We start from the raw sequence: 23,888 nt of genomic DNA, 5'->3' as shown, positions 1-23,888 counted from the left end.
AAATGTGTTTCTGGTTTATACACTAAGACGTGAAAAAAAACAAGATGCATCCTAATACTGCTGATGTATACACTTAAAGTAGAAAATATTAATCCTAGATACCGAAACTTCCTTCTCCCCGGGGAGGGAGGAAGGGGGAGAGAGAGAGAGAGAGAGAGAGAGAGAGAGAGAGAGAGAAAAATCAATTGGGGAGAGCTGGAAAAGGGCACAGATGGGGGAGGAGTAATTAAGGGTGAAGGCACAGACTACCGTATTTACTCGAATCTAAGCCGCATTTTTTTTCCGGTTTTTGCAATCAAAAAAACCGCCTGCGGCTTAGAATCGAGTGCAAACAAAGCGGAAGTTCTGAATAATGTTGGTAGGTGCTGCCACAACTAACTTCTGCCGTCGAATATATGTAGCGCTACACAGGCATGCTTTGTAGGCACAAAGATAAATACTGGCACCAAAACCTCTGCGTCAGTAAATAAGTTTTTTTTAAAAAAAGGTGGAAGAGGAGCTTTTTTTTTCTCCGCCCCGAGTTTCGACCACTGAATTTTCATACATTATCCAACAAAGTAAATACAAATTCCGTATTGTTCATCATCGAATGTAGCAGAATTTCAATGTACTACGAAAATCCGACTGGCAAGACTGTTTGGGATGTTTGTCAATTTGGCCAACTCTTTACGTTCTGATTTTTTTCCTACCTGTGAGAAGAGATGGTTGCTAATAGGAACCAGATGAAATGTGTATCACATGCAGTATTCTCTTCAGCGCAAGAATAATACGAATATAAACATTTTGCCATGTATTCTTTCGTGTTTGCTGCTATCTCATTTAAACCCTGTCTGCCTGATAAACTATGAAACTAGAGTGAGACAACAGCAAGCGCGGAAGAATATACGTATCGTGTCATGTTTATATTTGTATTATTCTTATGCCTAATAGTGATACAGTCAGAAATGAAGCACGGCAACTGACTAGATTTTTAAATCTAAGATGACTAATTTCTGTACAGAATTTGATGTGCTAAAGAAGCGGCCGCAAAGATTTTCAAACGGAGAAAAACTCTCGTTCAGAACATGTCTATTATTTTATTATTTGGTTCTTGTTGATCATTATCAAAGAAAGCAGCAGTGTAAGTAAGAACAAGTAGCACTCTCTTGCCATTGTTTCGCTAATGAGACGATTCCTCTCTCCTTTCTTTTTTTTTTAATTGCAACCCGCAGTACGCGCACAAAAGCAAGACATGCCGCGAGCGGCGGCAGGCCGTAAACACGCACTATCAGAATGCGACAAACAATGCATGACACAGTACAGTAATGCATTTTCAGCTTAGAGTGACGTAAACAGCTATAACAAAGAAAACGGCACTTATCAGATCAAAGCAAAATAAGCAATCGATTCAAACCAGACGAAGCACTTGAAAAAGGAAGCGTACCCATATAAATACAGACGGAGTGCCTGACGCATAGCAATGGCTAACTGGCAAAGCTTAACTGCTAAGCTTACGACTCGAACCAAACTACTGTAGCTGTACCGTCATTCATTCGACCTAAATTGTGTCTCATATTACAATGGACCAACGTTGTTTCCATTTGGAGGTGCAGCCTAAAACTTTTCTCTCCCCTTGAATTCCGAGTCTCAAATTTCAGGTGCGGCTTAGATTCAGGAAATTTTTTTTCCTTTATTTCGAGTCTCATTTTTCAGGTGCGGCTTAGATTCAAGTAAATATGGTACTCTAAGACAAGAGGCTATAAGGGGCCCACCAATTGTCCTCAAAACAGTTGCACCCTTCTCATCCTAAACTTGTCCCTAATTTCCAACACTTGCAAACCAAGCCTTAAGATGGAGCATACATGCTCTGAAAGCTAAGATTACAACTTTCTAATATGTTTCTATCAGCGGTGCTAGGTATTTCGCTCCTTTCAGAAAAGTACTGGCCATCTATTCTATCTCTCTGAAATTTAAATTCTTTCCACTGAATTTTCCCAATGATATAATACAATTTTAACCACAATTCATGCAATAGGCAACAATTCACTGAATTTTAGAATACAAAATATATTTGTTCCTAAGGACAAGATTATGGTGGTTACCTTTTACAATGTTGAGTGCAGTCTCTTTATTCAGTAATTCCAAAAGACGTATTCTTTCTTTGCAGGCATCTATTTCACATTGCTAAAAACAAAAAAGGTATTTATTGCCAAATAAATATTTTTAAATGATGTAGCTTATCATTTAAAAGAATACACTGATATTCTCTCTCTCTCTCTCTCTCTCTCTCTCTCTCTCTCTCTCTCTCTCTCTCACACACACACACACACACACACACACACACACACTAGCTTTTAACTTAAAACATGATAATACCCCACACTGTAATACTTTAATATGACATTGTAATCAGTTAGGTCATAAGTATAATGAAAATATTAGAAAAATGTAAACCCACAGCATCTTTCAAGTAAAACCATGTTCCAATAGCAGAGATAAACAATCTGGGTGGGATGAAAGCAATCCACACATCACCTCTGTGATTAGCAAAACTGACAAACACCCTTATTGTATGCACAAACCTCAATTTACACAAATCAAAGTACAAAGAAGTAATTTTTCATGCTCATCATGGCAAATGAAAAAGTGATGAACATGGGGCATACAAGGAGCGACAATAAAGTAATGAGACTGATGTGGAAAAAAAATGTTGCTTACCATTTTAGTCAAGTTTAGTGTTGTCTCATTCAAAGCAGTTCCCTTTTGGATAGCTTGTGTTGTTTGAAAAATGGTGTCCCTTGACCGCCGTTTTGACTCTTGGAAACAAAAAAAATCGCACGGAGCAATATCTGGTGTATAAGGTGACTGTGGTAGTACTGAAATTTGTTTGGAGGTTAAAAATTGCTGTACTGAGAGCAGTATGGGCTGCAATCATTTTCACGGATAATCTTCGATCAGATTGTACGAGTTCACACATCTTGGCCAAGTTGACATCTGTCTGTGAGGTTGATGGTTGTCCACTGCGGTCTCCATCTTCAACATTGGTTCTGCCTTCACTAAACATTTTATGCCAACAAAAAACTTGAGCTCTTGACATAACCACCTCTCCGAAAGCCTTCTGAAGCTTACTGCAAGTTGTCGTCGCGTTTTCACCCAATTTAACGCAAAAAGAAATGGCATACCATTGCGCAATATTATGTGGTTCCATTTGCGTAATGAGAGACACAAACACATGTTAACTTATTACAGCACAACTCACGACTGAGCAGTTGCATCGGTGTACCGCTTGGATTAGACGCACCTTATAGACCAAGATCAAAAATATTGTGCCTAAGTAAGCCTGCAGGGGTTGCCACATCTTGCAAAGAAAATCAGTCTCATTACTTTATTGTCACAGCTCATATACCACAATTGATTGGTATTTGCCTGGGAATTATTTTACAGCTTAAACATAAGTACAAACCAACAAGCAAAGGCAATCCAAAGAATTTCCTACAGTATTTGCATTTGAAGCACAAACATAAAGCTGCAATATGTTCCCAACGAGCTAAGAACAGTTACGTATAGGATACTCCATAAACAACAGTGAAGAGCATGGCAGAAAGTACTGCCCATTGTAGCAGATTTCAGGAAGGAAGACAGTGTAAATGCTTCCTTATACACCATAATTAATCTAATTTTGTCTTCACGATCCCTATGGGGTGATACATATGCATTGCAGTATATTCCTGAATTTTTGTAAGCGTGCTTTCATGAGATATTTCATGCCTGGGATAGTTCATGCCTATCTTCAAGACTCTGGCAGTTCAGTTTCTTCAGCATCTCTGTGACTCTCTCCAATGGGTCAAACAAACCTGTGACCATTCATGCTTCCCTTCTCTGTGTTGTTGTTGTTGCTGTTGTGGTCTTTGGTCCAGAGACCGGTTTGATGCAGCTCTCCATGCTACTCTACCTTGTATACGCCACTTCATCTCCGTATAATACTGCAAGCTACATCCTTCTCAATCTGCTTAGTGTATTTATCTCCTGGGTCTCCCCCTATGATTTTTGTCCTCCACGCTTCCTTCCAATACTAAGTTGGTGATTCCTTAATGCCTCAGAATGTGTCCTGCCAACAGATCCCTCCTTCTAGTCAAACTGTGCCACAAATTCCTCTTCTCCCCAATTCTGTTCAGTACCACCTCATTAGTTATGTGACCTACCCATCTAATCTTCAGCATTCTTCTGTAGCACCACATTTCAAAAGCTTTTATCCTCTTCTTGTCCACACTGCTTATCGTCCATGCTTCACTTTCATACATGCCTACACTCCATACAAATGCTTTCAGAAAAGACTTCCCAACACTTAAATCTATACCGAATGTTAATAAATTTCTCTTCTACAGAACGGTTTTCCTTGCCATAGCCAGTCTACATATTTTATCCCCTCTACTTCGACCATCATCAGTTATTTTGCTCCCCAAGTAACAAAACTCATCTACTACCTTAAATGGGTTGGGTTGTTTTGGGGGAGGAGACCGGGCAGTGAGGTCATCAGTCTCATCGGATTAGGGAAGGACGCTGTCCTTGATGGTGAGTGTTCATCGGAGGTGAGGGTACCATCTGGAGTGCCTCAGGGAAGTGTGGTAGGTCCGCTGTTGTTTTGTATCTACATAAATGGTCTTTTGGATAGGGTGGATAGAAATGTGCGGCTGTATGCTGATGATGTTGTGGTGTATGGGAAGGTGTCGTCATTGAGTGACTGTAGGAGTATACAAGATGACTTGGACAGGATTTGTGATTGGTGTAAAGAATGGCATCTAACTCTAAATATAGATAAATGTAAATTAATGCAGATGAATAGGAAAAAGAATCCCGTAATGTTTGAATACTCCATTAGTAGTGTAGCGCTTGACACAGTAACATTGATTAAATATTTGGGCGTAACATTGCGGAGCGATATGAAGTGGGACAAGCATGTAATGGCAGTTGTGGGGAAGGCGGATAGTCATCTTCGGTTCATTGGTAGAATTTTGGGAAGATGTGGTTCATCTGTAAAGGAGACCACTTATAAAACACTAATACAACCTATTCTTGAGTACTGCTCGAGCGTTTGGGATCCCTATCAGGTCGAATTGAGGGAGGACATAGAAGCAATTCAGAGGCAGGCTGCTAGATTTGTTACTGGTAGGTTTGATCATCACGCGAGTATTACAGAAATGCTTCAGGAACTCGGGTGGGAGTCTCTAGAGGAAAGGAGGTGTTCTTTTCATGAATCGCTACTGAGGAAATTTAAAGAACTAGCATTTGAGGCTGACTGCAGTACAATTTTACTGCCGCCAACTTACATTTCACAGAAAGACCACAAAGATAAGATAAGAGAGATTAGGGCTCATATAGAGGCATATAGGCAGTCATTTTTCCCTCATTCTGTTTGGGAGTGGAACAGGGAGAGAAGATGCCAGTTGTGGTATGAGGTACCCTCTGCCATGCACCGTATGGTGGATTGCAGAGTATGTATGTAGATGTAGAGTTAGCTGCCATTCTTTACACCAATCACAAATCCTGTCCAAGTCATCTTGTATCCTCCTACAGTCACTCAACGAATACACCTTCCCGTACACCACAGCTTCATCAGCAAACAGCCGCACATTGCTACCCACCCTATCCAAAAGATCATTTATGTAGATAGAAAACAACAGCGGACCTACCACACTTCCCTGGGGCACTCCAGATGGTACCCTCACCTCCGATGAACACTCACCATCGAGGACAACGTAATGGGTTCTATTACTTAAGAAGTCTTTGAGTCACTCACATACTTGGGAAACAATCCCATATGCTTGTACCTTAGTTAGGGGTCTGCAGTGGGGCACCGAATCAAATGCTTTCTGGAAGTCAAGGAATATGGCATCCGTCTGATACCCTTCATCCATGGTTCGCAAGATATCATGTGAAAAAAGGGCGAGTCGCATTTCGCAGGAGCAATGCTTTCTAAAGCCGTGCTGATGCATGGACAGCAACTTCTCAAGGAAATTCATTATATTTGAACTGAGAATATGTTCGAGAATCCTGCAACAAACCAATGTTAAGGGTACAGGCCTATAATTTTGAGGATCCATCCTTCTAACCTTCTTATATACAGGCGTCACCTGCGCTTTTTTCCAGTCACTCAGGACTTTACGCTGGGCAAGAGATTCACGATAAATGCTAGCTAAGTAAGGAACCAATGCAGTAGAGTACTCTCTGCAAAACCAAACTGGAATCCCATCACGACCTGGCGATTTATTTACTTTCAACCCATTCAGCTGCTTCACAACCCCAGGGATGTCTATCACTATGTCCTCCATACGGGAATCTGTACGAGACTCAAACGGCGGTATGTTTGTATGATCCTCCTGCGTGAAAGATTTCTCAAATGCTAAATTTAAAATTTCAGCTTTCGTTTTGCTGTCTTCTGTTGCCAGGCCAGACTGATCAGTGAGTGACTGGATGGAAGTCTTCGACCCGCGTACCGATGTTACGTAAGACCAGAATTTCCTTGGGTTTTCAGCAAGATCTTTTGCTAAGGTATGATGGTGGTAGTGGTTGAATGCTTCGCGCATCACTCTTTTTACAGCAGCACAAATCTCTACAACTTTTGCCTGTCCTCATTCTCCCGATCATTCATGTCCTGCGAGTGCAACTGCCTTTGCTTCCTGAGCATTCTCCGAATTGCGCTGTTAAACCACGGTGGGTCTTTTCCGTCCGTAACCCACTTTTTCGGCACATACTTGTCCAATGCGTGATTTACAATGTGTGTAAAATTCGCCCATAATTCTTCCACGTCCACCGTACCGGAAGTAAATGAAGTCGATTCATTTACTAAGTGGGATGCTGCTAACAACTGCTTATCTGCTCTTTCTACTAAGAATACTCTCCTAGCCTTGACTGACTTTTTAACTCTCGTAACCATAGTCGTAATGACAACATCATGATCACTAATCCCTGTCTCAAAACTGACACCGTCGATGAGGTCTGGTCTGTTCGTGGGTACCAGATCTAAAATATTTCCATTATGCGTTTGCTGTCGATTTAGCTGCTCAAGACAGTTTTCGGATAATGTGTTCAAAAGTAATTCACACGACGGCTTGTCTGTACCGCCTGTAATGAATCCATTGACATCCCAGTCTATACTAGGTAGGTAGAAGTCGCCTCTGACTAATATAGCATGATCTGGGTACTTCTGCGATACAGAATGTAGACTCCCTTTGAATGATTCTAGAACTGTCACAGCGGAACCTGGTGGCCAGTAATAACACCCCACAATTAACTTTATTTCCCCTAGCCCTGTTAAACGTGTTCAGATAACTTCACAATTGCACTCTACTTCGACCTCAGTAGACACTATATTTTTGTCAACTGCAATGAAGACACCACCTGCTACAGTGTCTAATCTGTCTTTCCGATACACATTCCAACCCTCACTAAATATTTCAGAACTTCCTATCTCAGGGTTCAGCCAGGTCTCAGTCCCGAGAATAATTTGCGCGCCACACACTTCCTGGAGGGCAGTAAATCCAGAAACTTTATTCCAAACACTGTTAAAATTTACTGCTAATATCTTGATAACTGAAGTGTCTTTACACTGGGCGCGCCCTGATTTCCCTGCCTGCATGTCGACTGGTGAGTGTTCATCAGGACATCTCTCGCACTACTGCCTAGCCTAACAGACCCCCATGTCCACGCCACAAGTACTCTGCTACCCGAGTAGCCACTTCCTTTGTGTAGTGCACCTCTGACCTATCTAGGGGCATCCTATAATTCCCCACCCAATAGCGCAAGTCTAGAAATCTGCTGCCAAGACCGTCACAGAGCCGACGAAGCCTCTGGTTTAGACCGTCCACTCGGTTCCAAACCAAAGGACCCCGATCCACTCTGGGAACGATGTTGCAAATAGAGAGCTCTGCTTGCACCCCGCTTGCAAGGCCAGCACTCTTCACCAAATCTGCCAGCCGCCTGTACGAACTGAGGATTGCCTCAGAACCCAAGCGACAGGCATCATTGGTGTCGACGTGAGCAACCACTTGCAGACAACTGCACCCCGTACGCTCGTTAGCCGCAGGCAAGGCCGCCTCCACATCTTGGATGAGGCCCCCCCGGCAGACAAACCAAGTGCATGTTGGATTTCTTTCCAGCCCTGTATGCTATTTCCCTGAGGGGCTCCATCACCTGCCTAACATTGGAGCTCCCAATAAACAGCAAGCCTTTGCCCCCTGTGTGGAATCAAGTAACTTGGAGTAAACATATGCTTAGGATACTAAAAAAAGAGACCTCTTCTAGCACTGACCTCCGACACTTACAGAAATGTTTCATCAGCTTGGGATCCTGTGTAAAGAAACCCTTATCAGGTTCGGGAACCTGCATCAACTCACCACTGGCTGCTGTTGCACAGCTATCAGGTGTGGCCCCTTGGGTGATGGGGATGCTGGTTTTCTAACTTTAAAACAAGCCGGCAGTGGTTATGGCAATATGAACCAGACCAACATATTTATACAATTTTTGTCGTGTACACCGATGTTCCAAATTAACTGCAAATTACGTTAGCACAAAGTACACTTTACCTTAAACCATAATTAAACTAGCACATCAGTAACATTACACAATAAGAGATACTGATAATTCTCTATAACATGAATCCACATTAAGAGATGTCAGGAAGGCTGCTATAAACTTCACCAAGGTTTACAAAATGTGACAGTGGTATAAAACCTGCAGGCTATTTATGTGTGCTGAAGCTCTTATGCAACAATTTTACTACCACAATTCCACTGATTTGATAATGCACAGTTAAATTGTAAAGTTTATATCGATTCTGTAGTTATAGCAGAAAAATAGACTGAAGTATGTCGCGATGAGTAGTGATAGAAGACCCTTTTTTGATATTTTTCAAGTTATTCGGACTTTATTTCATTTCCTAGACATCAAGACTTTTGATATTGCCTTCCGCAGAGATTACTTAACAATTTTAGAAAATAATAAAACTGCCAGATTTAATTTGAGACCAGCGGAATATGGCCCCATTTTCAATGCACCTCCATGCTGCCATTATTTTTTAGGGCCTTATACTGCTGGCTCATTTCATTTAAAATCACCCAAAATACAGAAATCTCGTTGCCATCATGTCACAGATATTTGTGAAAATTTGGTGTAAGAAAGTACATAAATAGAAAGTGATAAAATATTTTTTTTTCAGATTTTTTAGATGAAAAGTGTAGTCAGGGGGCCATTTGGAAATGTCTAGCATTTTCTCCATCTTACGTCAGTACAAAAGGTATGTCGAAAGTTTTTAACTACTATAACTACCTTATTTATAAATCGATTTTATTCAGTTTGGTGTCATTAGAAAGATAAAAGGACCAACTATATCACTAAACTATAAAATGCTGTATCTGTGCATATAAATATGTGCAAATCTGTAATTAAAGTCATTTTTTTCGTGATTTTTTTTTTTGGTAAAAATCACAAGTTTCACCATTTTAAATTTTGTCTCAAAGAATTGCTGTTGTCAGACATCTCAACATAAAAAAATCAGAAGGGTGTTTGTTCTGTTTAATCATTTAAAACAGAAAGAACATAAATAATAATATACACGTTTCATTTTGTGACTCTTACCTAGTGGTCAAAAATGATGATCAGTTCTCATAAAACACATTCATAAAATTCTAAAAAGCATTCATTCTTTCAAATAAGTTTTCAATGGACAATATTATGTCTGATTCAAAAGTATATAAACGACCAGTACTTGTGCTTGCACTAGGAGCAGGAAAAGTCATTAAAATGTTTTCATAAGGTATCCAACAAACATCAGTGTGAAGGGACCATGAATAACTTGAGGAAGGGCTACTTGGACTCATGAACTTGACTCTTGCATCTCTGTGTTCTTCACTTATCTCTAGAATTTTTCCAAGCCGCCACTGGTTATCGTAGATAGCTGCGACAAATGTTTCTTCTTTAATTGTGTTAGAGGCAGTGTTCTGGATTACAAGAGGAACTTGAATGAATTTAGTAGAAGATGAAATACGCTTTATCAGCAACTTGCTTTCATTCAGTGGTTTGAAAAAATGATTCACTGTTGTCCCCGGAAGAGTAGAACCAGTCTCATATCATTTTTGTAACATGTCTGTGATGAGTTTTGGTAAATGTAAACAGATCTTTTGGACATAAAATGTGACTGTCATATAGAGGCTGTAAACTTGCTCTTGTTGCTAAACATTTAATAGTACTACCAACTCCATCACATGCATTTTTGCCATGACTAGCGGCAAAAAAATTTCATTTTGGAGTCACTCCATGATCTTGCTTGTGATGGCACAAATTTAAAAAGTTCTTAAAGTTTTTACATTGTGCAGAACTGCCACCACTGAAGTATATAACATGCTGGATGTGTGGTAATTGTTCCAATACATAAGTGACAGCAGTTTTATGGAAACACAGAATGTGTTTGTATCATGCTGCAAACAGTCACTTGTACAATGCAATACTGACTTAATGTAATCATCTGTTTTAAAGTACACCACAAAAGGATGAAGGGTGACTTGAATGTTCTGCCAGTGAAATCCTTGTGTAGCATCCTGAAGCAAACAGATATAGTTCGCTGCAAAATCCACTATGATGATACATGTAGTATCAGGGAGGGTTTCTTTGCTTGATTTAAAGTAGTGACTATGAGATTTTGATACATTATGATGTTGTGTTAAGCTTTGAAGTTTTTGCACGAAATACTCGACAAATTCATCGGTTGTATTCATTAATGTCTCCAGTGTAGGTCTATCAGTTTGCATCCATTGCATACTTTCAGGTGGTGGTGGTGGTGGTGGTGGTGGTGGTGGTGGTTAGTGATTAACGTCCCGTCGACAACGAGGTCATTAGAGACGGAGCACAAGCTCGGGTTAGGGAAGGAAATCGGCCATGCCCTTTCAAAGGAACCATCCCGGCATTTGCCTGAAACGATTTAGGGAAATCACGGAAAACCTAAATCAGGATGGCTGGAGACGAGATTGAACCGTCGTCCTCCTGAATGCGAGTCCAGTGTGCTAACCACTGCGCCACCTCGCTCGGTAAATACTTTCAGAAACGACTTCCTGACACTTAAATCAATACTCGATGTTAACAAATTTCTCTTCTTCAGAAACACTTTTCTTGCCATCGCCACTCTACATTTTATATCCTCAGTTATTCTGCTCCCCAAATAGCAAAACTCCTTTACTACTTTAAGCATCTCATTTCCTAATCTAATTCCCACAGCACCACCCGATTTAATTCGACTACATTTCATTATCCTCATTTTGCTTTTGATGATGTTCATCTTATATCCTCCTTTCAAGACACTGTCCATTCCGTTCAGCTGCTCTTCCAGATCCTTTGCTGTCTCTAACAGAGTTGCAATGTCACCAGCAAACCTCAAAGTTTTTGTTTCCTCTCCATAGATTTTAATTCCTACTCCGAATTTTTCTTTTGTTTCCTTTACTTCTTGCTCAATATACAGATTGAATTACATTGGGGATAGGCTATAACCCTGTCTCACTCCCTTCCCAACCACTTCTTCCGCTTCATGCCCATCGACACTTACAACTGCCATCTGGTTTCTGTGCAAATTGTAAATAGCCTTTCGCTCCCTGTATTTTACCCCTGCCACCTTCAGGATTTGAAAGAGAGTATTCCAGTAAACATTGTCAAAAGCTTTCTCTAAGTCTACAAATGCTATAAACATAGGTTTTCCTTTTCTTAATCTAGCTTCTAAGATAAGTCGTAGGGTCAGTATTGCCTCACGAGTTCCAATATTTCTACGGAATCCAAACTTATCTTTCCCGAGGTCGGCTTCTAACAGTTTTTCCATTCGTCTGTAAAGAATTCACGTTAGTATTTTGCAGCTGTGACTTACTAAACTGATAGTTCGGTAATTTTCACATCTGTCAACACCTACTTTCTTTGGGAATGGAATTATTATATTCTTCTTGAAGACTGAGGGTATTTCGCCTATCTCATACATTTTGCTCACCAGATGGTAGAGTTTTGTCAGGTCTGGTTCTCCCAAGGCTGTCACTAGTTCTAATGGAATGTTGTCTAATCCCGGGGCCTTGTTACGACTTACGTCTTTTGGTGCTCTGTCAAACTCTTCACGCAGTATCATATCTCCCATTACATCTTCATCTACATCCTCTTCCATTTCCATAATACTGTCCTCAAGTACATCGCCCTTGTATAGACCCTCTATATACTCCTTCCACCTCTCTGCTTTCCCTTCTTTGCTTAGAACTGGGGTTCCATCTGAGCTCTTGATATTCATGCAAGTGGTACTCTTTTCTGCAAAGGTCTCTTTAATTTTCCTGTAGGCAGTATCTATCTTACCCCTAGTGAGATAAGCCTCTATATCCTTACATTTGTCCTCTAGTCATGCCTGCTTAGCCATTTTGCACTTCCTGTCACAATCTCATTTTTGAGACATTTGTATTCCTTTTTGCCTCTTTCATTTACTGCATTTTTATATTTTCTTCTTTCATCAATTAAATTCAATATTTATTTTGTCACCCAAGGATTTCTACCAGCCCTCATCTTTTTACCTACTTGATCCTCTGCTGCCTTCACTACTTCATCCCTCAGAGCTACCCATTCTCCTTCTATTGTATTTCTTTCCTCCTTTCTTGTCAATTGTTCCCTTATGCTCTCCCTGGAACTCTGTACAACTTCTGGTTTAGTCAGTTTATCCAGGTCCCATCTCATTAAATTCCCACCTTTTTGCAGTTTCTTCAGTTTTAATCTACAGTTCATAACCAATAGATTGTGGTCAGAGTCCACATCTGCCCCTGGAAATGTCTTACAATTTAAAACCTCGTTCCTAAATCTCTGTCTTACCATTATATAATCTATCTGATACCTTCTAGTATCTCCAGGATTCTTCCACGTATACAACCTTCTTTCATGAATCTTGAACCATGTGTTAGCTATGATTAAGTTATGCTCTGTACAAAATTCTACCAGGTGGCTTCCTCTTTCATTTCTTACCCCCAATCCATATTCACCTACTACATTTCCTTCTCTTCCTTTTCCTACTGTCGAATTCCAGTCACCCATGACTATTAAATTTTCGTCTCCCTTCACTATCTGAATAATTTCTTTTAAACTTGTACTACTGTAGTAGGCGTGGGCTTTGTGTCTATCTTGGCCACAATAATGCGTTCACTATGTTGTTTGTAGTAGCTTACCTGCACTCTTATTTTTTATTTATTATTAAACCTACTCCTGCATTACCCCTATTTGAATTTATTTTTATAATCCTGTATTCACCTGACCAAAAGTCTTGTTCCTCCTGCCACTGAACTTCGTTAATTTTCACTATATCTATCTTTAACCTATCCATTTCTCTTTTTAAATTTTCTAACCTACCTGCCCGATTAAGGGATCTGACATTCCACGCTCTAATCTGAATAACGCCAGTTTTCTTTCTCCTGATAACAACGTCCTCCTGAGTAGTCCCCGCCCAGAGATCCAAATGGGGGGCTATTTTACCTCCAGAATATTTTACCCAAGAGGACGTCATCATCATTTAACCATACAGTAAAGCTGCATGGCCTAAGTTCACAAAATTTAGTAAAACCAATTTTATCTTCAGGATTTTTTTCTCTGAAAGCTAAGTATACATCTTTCAGATTACGTAAAATTAGTCTTTTTGTCTTATACACTCTTTTGCCATTTTCTGAAGGGACAGATAGTCTTTTTTATTAGCAGAAATGTGACTTATATCATCTTTTCAGGAAAAGTTCTGGACGCGTTTTTCCACATCCTTACCTGTTCTGTTTCCCACTTTACAGCTCCCTTTTGACAAAATACCATCTTCTTTTAGCAATACCCTCGATTTCTTTACCATGTATTCGGTAGTTTTAAAAAGCATTTGGGTTTTTTCTTTACTCTGTGCAGCTGGTGCTAAGGTTAAGTATTTGTAGTTTTTCTTTAACAGAACTTCTGATGAATTTCTCTAAGTTTTTGTATTAAAATATTACAGTCTGTACATTCAGCACTGCCAGTTTCTTCAGAGACATTTTTCACTGGAACATGTAGCACTTCTGATGCTGTTTGCTGGAATTTTAAAGCTAAGTGACAAGACTTATATCGAATCTATTCTGGATGCCTGTCTTGTGCTCCCTTGGTAACCCTAAATGGTGAAATTTCAAGTAATTCACAACCTTCATTAAGTTTTTGAAGAGCTGTAGATGGATCTGGTATAGATTCTTGCTCTTCAACTTCACATTCATTCATCCCTGGAAGGTTAACCCCCTTGGAGATAAAATGTCCTTACAGCATGTTATGCACAGCTTTGTTACTGGGGTAAGTGCAAGGGTTTTTATTTCTTTGGCATGGTTAAAGAAATAGGTTGCATAGATTTCTTAGCAGTCTTTTCACCATACTTCTTAAAAGGGTCACAGCAAATTCTTTGTCTGTCTTCAAATGTTTCCAAATAGAGCCTTTTGTGAGAAGAACAAACACACTCAATATTTTCACAGGTGCTTCTTAGCTTCAATAATTCAGTATCAACTTGATTCAGGCTTCACATACCTGTTAAATCAAGCTCTTTACTGCTACTACTTTTGTTCTGACACACAACTGCCAACACAAAACCTAAAGAACATTTGTTTTCCGTTGTGATTTTTAACCAACTGTGTATGTTGCAGAAAAGAACTGGATGGTTTGAAACTTTTTCTTGTTCTCTAATTAGTCACACAGTCTGTGTTGCATTTGAGTGTTGCTACTAGACTGAATTTTTCATTGTTGTTTCGTGTATTGTTGATTAGCTATTTGAAGCAATTAATTATTACAGCATTATTGAAATAGTATAAGATCTAACAATAGAGGACAAACAACCTTCTGATATTTTTTTTTTGTTGTTGTTGAAAAGTATGGCAGTAGGAATTATTTGAAACAAAAATTCAGATGGTGAAACGTGATTCTGCTGAAAAAAAAAAATTGCTGAAATTTGCAATAAATAAATAAATAAATAAATAATTGTTGCTTAGACACAGCACTTTAATAATTTTTATGTTATAGCTCTATTCTTTTACTTTCCAATTACACCAAAATCAATAAAATTGATTCATAAATAAAAAAAGGTATAGTGGTTACAAACTTACAAGGCACTTCGTTTCTCAACGCGTTGGTAGAAGGGGCTCACATTTCAGAATGGTCTCCTAATTACAATTTTGGTCAAAAAAATTCCAGAAAAAATATTTTAACCCTAACTCATTATGTACATTCTTACACCAAATTTTCAGAAAAATCTGTGACATAAGGACAACGGTCACTGGGTGATTTCACACGAAATTACCCTGCCCACACTGCACAACTAACTACAATTTTTAGGTGATTCAGAACATATAGAACATAGCCTTTCTAATGAAAATGATTAAAAGAGTTTTCAGTAGACTTTTTTTGTCAAATTGGGCAAGAAGCGGCCCTTTAGATGTTTTTAGAAAAATCTCCAACTTTGCCCTACATTTATAAACTATTGGGAAGAAGTTGGAGAATGAAATTTTATATTCCAAGATCTCATATTGATAAATTATTACACATAACGTTTCAAATGTCACAATTACTTTTGGAGACATAGGCCCTACATCACTAAACTTCACATTTATATGGAGCATGTGTATTTTTTGGCTGACTTTGCTTCAAATTATTCATATACAAATCTCTCAGGATTTTTTCCCCCCGCTTGACAGTGAGCCAAACATTGTACAAGATGAACTAGTTTTCTTTCTTTCAAGAAAATACTGCCAAGAGACATAAGTTGTCAAAAGCCCATGAGTGCCCTGTTGACAGCTGTGCTATGGAGTCAAATAACTACATCCCTGGAATTACTGCATTAAAGAATGTGAAATTTTATTAATGTTCACTGGGAACATGTGTAATTGTTCATACAAAATTTCAGCGAAATCCATGACAGTTGTGCAACAACTTCTAGATCACTTGGCATGGAATGACCCTATTAGGAATAAGCCACCTTGCACTAAAACCTAGCCTCATAGTTATGCTGGTCATTCATTATAGTGATGAAAGAATACTTTGTGAAGAATGTAATATATATTGCTGCAACAGCTACTCCAACTTCACATATTACAGCCCTCCAACTTTACATATGCTAAAAAGAACTTGACACTGAACATTGGAAAATCCAGGATGGATTAGTAATGATTATTATTGGTTTGTGATGCACTCAACTGTGCGGTTATCAGTGCCCATACAAATTCCCAATCTTTACTCAGTACAATCTCACCACTTTCATGAATGATAATGAAATGACGACAACACAAACACCCAGTCCCCAGGCGGAGAAAATCCCCAACCTGGCCAGGAACTGAACTTGGGACCCCGTGATCCTGAGACAGCAATGCCAGCCACTAGACCACGAGCTACGGACATGAATTAATGACACTATTATGAAAAGATTAGATTGCTACTCACTATATAGTGGAAGTGCCTAGTCACAGACAGGCGTAACAAATGCTTTTGGCCAGAAGAACTTCTTCTGATATAGACAACACACACACACAAGCACTGTCTCTGGCTGCCTGGGCCCGCCTCGGGTCTAATAGGATCTGGCCTCTGGCCTCAGCAGCCAGAGACAGTGGTCGTGTGTGCATGTGTGTGTGAGCTGCATTTGCATGCAAAAGTGGTGTGTGTGTGTGTGTGTGTGTGTGTGTGTGAGAGAGAGAGAGAGAGAGAGAGAGAGTGCATGTGTATTTCAGAAGAAGACCTTCTGGCCAAAAGCTTAATTGTTTAGTAGTCCTTTTGTTGCGCCTGTGTGGCTCAATATCTCCACTATATGGTGAGTAGCAATCTATACTTTTCATAATATTGAAATCTAACACTTATAGAATCAAGGATTCTTCACAAAGCCCATAATGACCTTACTGTTACTGCTCATGTCTCAGGCACTATGTCAACTAAGTTTTGATACTTCCCGAAAGGGCTGAGCAACAACAATAATCAGAATCTAGCTGTCTCACATTAGCAAACTCTCCCATAATAGGCACTCTTCTTCCATGTAAAAAAAAAAACATTTCAGTAATGATAGCATCCGTTGGTTAAATTAAAAACATCCGTTGGTTAAATTGAAAACAATGTCAAATTTTGCAAGTAAGTTTTTGTTAGCTCGTACTACAACTGTTTTGTTAACCCTAATATGAATAGCATGGGTCCAATGAGCCTTGAGATAGTTGTAATTGCTGTACAAGTAATATGGTAAAGGTATTATTCGAGGACTGTGTCCTTAGTTTTAAGTGTTACTTGTATTTTCTTCTTTATACTGTACATTTACATAATCTGGGCCCAAGCGACCCTGTGGTTTATGTTGTAGAGTAACTAATTTGGTTTGGGTTGTAATCAATTACATTTTCTTGACACGCAAATGTATTGCTGTGACTGCAGAAAACATGTTGTTACAACTTTTAGCTCTGTTCAACTGTCATATAACAAATTCTAGAATAGCGCATGACAGCGAAATACTGCAGAAAATGGTTATGAGTGTTTGATGCAGTAAAGAAATGTTGTAGGAGTTCGCTACACAGCAGTGTTGTGTTTGACATTCGACACTCATATGGAAGAAAGGTAAGGTCATTTTTAACACTAAATAATAACATGAACACCACTTAACAGTCCAGAGATGATGAGAGTGCTTATGTTATTTCTTCATATTATTCTTTTGCACACAATTTGGCAAAATTTATACAAGCACCAGCAAAGCTTATAATCTCTTACACCCCCAAAGATGCTTGGGATTTATTAACTCCTCTAGCTACTGTGGACGAGATTGTGAGATCCACAAACCTATAGGCAAGAATTGTTTGTGTATCAAGAAAAATAAATGGATATGATGCAACTAGAGATGAAATGCTTACCTTCTGGAGAGTTTTATTTAACACCGGAGCAGATAAATGCTGGATGTTCCAATCAGGAAACTTTTTCTGAGAAAATCTTCCAATTCATTACCATATATAGGGCTACAATGTATGTGAGTCGATTTGAGGCACTCAGAAGATCTACTAGATATATGACAAAAGAACAAGAAAGGCTAGGTAATAAATTGATTAAGTTTTTGCTATAGCCTACATAAGGAAAATATTTATAGGACCTAAAATTAATGTTACAGTGGGTGAACAACTAGTTTCATTTAGGAGCCATTGTGGATTTGTGCAATATATGCCAAATAAGCCTGGAAAGTAATGAATAAAAGCCTAACTGTTGTGAGAACAATGAGGTTGAATAAAAAAGGAATTTCAAATGATATTGGGTCAAAAAGAAGTAGACAAGTAAATTCAAGTGTAATTGCATTTGCAAAAGGCAAAATGGATGTGTTTTTTTTTTTTTTTAAAGAAAAAAGAAAAACCCTGGCCCATCATAATGGATTTATGTACTCTAAGTACCTTTTTATGAAAAAGTTGCTTCACCATACAGCAGAGATGCTGAGTTTCAGATAGGCACAACAGAAAGACAGTGTGGCTTCAGTTGCCTGAGACTGCAGAGAGAGAGAGAGAGAGAGAGAGAGAGAGAGAGTGTGTGTGTGTGTGTGTGTGTGTGTGTGTGTGTGTGTGTGTGTGTGTGCGCGCGCGCGCACGAGTGGGCGCGCGCCTGTTTTTGACGAAGGCCTTACAGGCCGAAAGCTTTATTTGTGACAGTCTTTTTGTTGTGCCTATCTGTGACCCAGCATCTCCATTATATCGTGTCAACTTTCCTTTTCCAAATACTGTTCCATTCCATCCTGGGTTTTCCACTGCTTTACTAAACACGTTTTGTCTTTATGCAGCATAAGATTCCATATAACACGAAGCATTTCTGCCCAGGAGGAGACTTTTCAGGCCTAACTTTCAACGGAGTTAATCTAACTACTCATGATCAGAAGATGAGCTGATACCTTTCAATAGAAAACCATATAGGCCTACATCGAGAAGTTCACTGCTATCGCTCAAACACAAAACAGCAGTAGCAACAGCACGATGGGTCATCAGAAGAGATGGTTTCTGTAAGTGCGCAAAATCTGTGTGCCAGAACCACAGCAGTATGGTGTGCAACAATTATAAACAGTAATATGTCCTTTTCTTTGTCAGTTTCGTAATAGCCAATTTGTGATAAAAAATACTGGGGACTTATGTTTCAGTTTTCATAATTTAATTTAATCAAAGAAAATTACTGAGGATTGAAAATATACTTTATCTCAACATTAAAAACGGTTTCAGCTGTCTTATATCCTATCGCGGGCACATTTTTTTGCATCAACTCAACAAAGATAATATTTGTGCTATCCTATTAGAAATGTGATCAACTGACTAAATTTATTTTTGTGATTTAGGACCAAAAATTATTGTGGTACATATATCATCATAGCACCTATGTGAGGTGTTAAAACTTGTAGTAAATGGTTTCTCACTTCCCTTTTTGCATTGCCATTAGACATAAAACATAGTGAATAATGTTTTATGTTTTTCTTTCACTTTATTTAAAAAATATTTGTTCCCGATATTAAAGTTTACTTACCACAAAGTGAAAACAATCCTTGAAATTTTATCACACAATAAAGGTATGAGCTGCTACAGATCACAATAATGCATACTGCAGATGCAAAGCAATGTGTTCTGACAACAGTAGTGATCCCATGACAAACAAACTGATTGTTGTACCAATTTTCATACACCTGGTGCAGTGTAGTACTACATGATGTCGGGCATAGACAGAGGTGGAAAAACATATTCCCAAAAGGTATCGGATACTCCTGTGTTGGTGGTAAGTATGCTTCTCAAGGACCACAAATGACAGATTAATTTTGTAGTAAGTATACTTCCCAAGGCCCTTCCAAAAACTACACTGGTGGTAACCATACTTCCCAAAAACGATCAAAACACCACTGTTTGGTGGGTATATACTTCCCACAGTCCTGCAGGCTATATTTCACAACAAACAGAAACTACAGCTGATGCAGTGGGCTGCCACTGGATGGCGGGAACATACATAACTGGTAACATATATTCCCTTAAATGCTGCAAAGAAATAGGTTTAGTGGGAAGTATATCCCCAGGGCCCATGAAAGGGTGAAAACAAAATATTCATGCATGATAACATCCAAAAAAATATTTGTTCCCATTTAAAATTTTGTATTAGACGATAACAGGTCCCAAGGAGCCACGATACGTAAATGAGCAAGAGACACAGGTCAAGTGTGGGTTAAGACTAAAAATATCACTCTCTAGCTGATTAATATCACTGGGATGAACATTGTTCTTGTTTATGAACAAATACCTGCATTAATTTACACATATTAATGATGTTTGAACTTCATGGCTGGTTTTAATTACTTTAATAAATATTTAGCAACCTATTACTTTTCTGTATAACTTTACTTTAGCAACCTATGGGTTTCTATCCATTTTTAACCTGCATAATACATTAAGATCTTCATCCATATCATATTTTAAGGAACTGCATTTGTAATGCCACAGTTGTCTTTTTCCACCATTATATGTGTAACACACACAATTTTCAATTTGCTGATCCATGGTGATTGTCCACAGGCTACCGCTCCATACAGCAGTAGGCGCCTACTGACAAAACGTTGCACTACGTAATATGCCAGTGGGTTGTAAACTGAATATCACAATCACAAATGGGATGTATAAGTTTCTGAAATGTTCCTCATGTCACTGCAAATTTTTGTGTTTCTCTCTTGATCTCCTTTCCATTTTTCTGTCAGCTAGCACAGAAGCCTCCCGTCATCAGTAAGTTACCATCAAAGCCGACAATCCCACTGACAGTTCTAGCTGCTGACCAAGGAGCGTTTTTTAAACCAATTTCAAATTAACCTACTCCAACGACAGCTTAACAATAGCTGTATTCCAATTCGCTAATTATTGTGGAAAAAGTCATTCACTTTTACTAATTATGTAGCAGGTATCATTACACTGCAAACAAATGATGATAATAAATAAATAAACAAACATCTGCTCCCTCTCCAAACTTAAAATTTATACACAGACAATCACAAATTTTCATTTAATGCTTATTACTGCTTTTCATTTCTCAACAGCTGTAAACACAACTTGATACGGTGCGAACAGAATCCCTTTCCTCCAGTAGCAATTGACTGCCACAAATAACAAGACCTACGAAAGTAAAGGTACAAGTAGAGTCTCTTACGCTAACACTTCTCTTACCAATTCATTTGCTTTTAACCGCTTCCACAGCAATTCTTCACAATGTTTCTCTACCTGACACTTGTCATTCTTCAACCGCAAGAGGTTAATTTGTTTATCCGCGAATCTGAAAGTAAATGAATACGACAAAAAGTGAGCTGCCTGTTCAACATTAAAAGCAAATCTACAACTCAGTGCATCGGCAATGTAAATCTTACCTCCGATAAATAACATGATCGAAGGAAGAAGACATCTTCCGACCAGGGTACAACGATTGCATACATTTCGAATGAATGAAGTCTCCATTCTGAACACACTGTTTGCAATAAAATGCCTTTTTATAATTGCCACACAGAGGACACTTTCCAACAGTTGAGCTATACCTGCTACAGCTGTCTTCTATTGACATTAAAGCCAAATCCTCACAACTACCATCCGAACTACTCGCCGCCATTACATTATCAAAGATATCCACTATGAAAACATCGCCGTGTCAAACAATGAAACAATTATTTGAACATTCGAAAAACACTTTATTGTCATTATGAATCTTTCTGCATAGTACCCAGCGAATCACTTCCTTCTGCGCAGAAAGGTTATTTCAAAAGTGTCAGTTCACGATACGTCATAATACAGTTGCCTGTCGTTTTCCGTCGTTTGGAGTTTTATTCCAGAAAAAGGATTTTGTCACAAACTATTTCCTTTATTTTCCGAGCAGAGCGAAGTTTCCAATAACTTGCATCACAGTAAGAGGTCGGACCGCAGTGCAGGTCGATCCTTTCAGATAACCTGATTTTGACATGTCGATGCCTGTCTTTGTTGCGAAATAATGGAACAGTATCGGACGCGGTTTGATAAGATGACAGATGAGAGGATTTCACGATGCATGTACTGTTTGTTTTGGTGCACTGTTTGAATTATTGATTCAGGAATAAATTGTAACGAAAAGAAGGGGGCGGTCAGCAAACGGATCCGATAACGTGTGTTATTGATGTATTTGAAATGAATACATTACTATGTACGCGCTTCAACGAAACAGGTGAGACAAGCCCAATGAGACATTTATAAATACAAAATTTGGTTGATATTTTTCATTTTTGTGGGAACTGTGTGATGCTCTGTTTGGTATGAGTGAGTTATACAGCTCTTCTAATACAAATAAAGAGTTCTTGTTTCATTGCCGTTTAAAACATAAACAAACACATTTTCATTTGTGTTGCGGTGTGCAGCACTGCTTGAATTTTGAGAAATGAGAAATAAGCCGTGTATTCTCGACTGGTGTTCATAACGCATTCTAAGAATATGAACCGAAGTAACGTTACTGTTTTTTTCTAGATGTTTGCACTGAAATGCATTTGATACAACAGAACATTAATGTTTGAAAATTTACAGGTGATTAACACTTGAGGTTAATCCGTGTCAAGTGGCCCAATTGGGAAAATGCTCCCGGCCCGACAATTTTCGAATATGTGAAATTTATACAGTATGTACCCAACGGACCGGTAAGAAGTTCAGCTCTAACTTTATGTAGGTGCTTTGGCCGTTTTCACAACTGCCAAATCGATTTGGCATGCTGTAATTTGTCATCTGGATATAACTGTACAGAATACACAATAAATACAAATGAAGAACAAAAAACCATGCCCCTGGCCCAATCCCACCTCAAACGTGCAGAAAATTGTTGTCGTGGCAAATGTCCAACATTTTAACAATGCTAGCGGGGGAGATTCATATGACTGCGTAGAAATGACTTATGGGGTCCCACAAGGCTCAATATTAAGTCCACTTTCGTTTCTCATAGATGGAAACAACCTAACGTCTGAAATACAACAATCAGAGTGCGTTCTGTTTGCGGATGACACTAATATTGTTGTTATTCCAGACGTAAATACAGCAACAGAAGAAATGATAATGTTCTGAATACTATTATTGAGTGGTTTTCTGAGAATTATCTCTTCCAGTTGTGAAAAAGACATTACATATTCACCTATTTACTATAGAAAAATCACCAGACATTTTTACAGACCTTGTTATTTTATTTAGATGACCAATTTTGGCATCTCATTAGTGCATCGTTCCAGGCATAACTGGAGCCATCAGTACTAGGATTCCCTAATTTTTTTATAATGTGTATACTTCGAAGACTTGACATGTCTTCAACAGTGGACTAATAAAGCAAGAATGCTTCAAATACATTTGGAAAGGAAATGGGGAACATAAATTTTGTTGGCCACTAAATTAACAAACTCTGTTCAAATACGCCAAAGGAACCTCAAAATTTAAGCCACTGTTTGCAATCTAACTGTAGTGTACCAAAATAAAAATACGAGTTTCCAGTAGACTTAATGCACACGTTTCAGTGGTGCAATTATAAAATAGGTGGTGGCAATTTTAAGGTATGTGGTGTCAAGTACACTTAGAATTTGGTTCATCTGCTGTTTTTTTGTAACTTTAGAGGCTGATAACATAGTGGTTACATTTGATGAACAGTTAATGAGAGCCCAACTTCATGACAGGTACACAGATAATGCACTGATAAATTATCACTTTTCCGATGTCTCTTACTCACTACCTTGTCCTTGTTGCCGTGATAACAATTTTCAGCATGTTTTATGAGGGGTTGTGCCATGGAAATTGTTCGTGATCATGTATTTTATTTCAATGTTCTGTACAAAATGTTGTCAGGATACTAAGTCATGTTGCAATATCCAAGCTATA

General features: G+C 38.7%; 2 protein-coding genes across 2 annotated transcripts in view; one reads left to right on the top strand and one right to left on the bottom strand.

Annotated features, from left to right (window-relative positions):
* Positions 1-21,922, bottom strand: part of LOC126482379 (beclin 1-associated autophagy-related key regulator) — a 113,707-nt gene extending 91,785 nt beyond the window's left edge. The window contains exons 1-3 of the mRNA XM_050106477.1: positions 21,389-21,922; positions 21,192-21,297; positions 2,082-2,163 (exon numbers count right to left, since the gene is read on the bottom strand). Coding sequence (XP_049962434.1) covers positions 2,082-2,163; positions 21,192-21,297; positions 21,389-21,624 — 424 coding nt within the window. The 5' untranslated portion in view covers positions 21,625-21,922. The remainder of the gene's footprint in view (positions 1-2,081; positions 2,164-21,191; positions 21,298-21,388) is intronic.
* Positions 21,923-21,936: 14 nt separating this feature from the next.
* The window catches only part of LOC126482380 (uncharacterized), a 91,706-nt gene continuing 89,754 nt past the window's right edge, over positions 21,937-23,888 (top strand). The window contains exon 1 of the mRNA XM_050106479.1: positions 21,937-22,209. The gene's annotated coding sequence lies outside the window, so the exon portion shown is untranslated. The remainder of the gene's footprint in view (positions 22,210-23,888) is intronic.

Source organism: Schistocerca serialis, chromosome 5 (assembly GCF_023864345.2).
Source record: "Schistocerca serialis cubense isolate TAMUIC-IGC-003099 chromosome 5, iqSchSeri2.2, whole genome shotgun sequence".
In the NCBI taxonomy this organism is placed as follows: Eukaryota; Metazoa; Arthropoda; class Insecta; order Orthoptera; family Acrididae; genus Schistocerca; species Schistocerca serialis.
The sequence above is the reverse complement of the archived record's forward strand: the minus strand, read 5'-3'. Positions and strand labels throughout refer to the sequence as shown.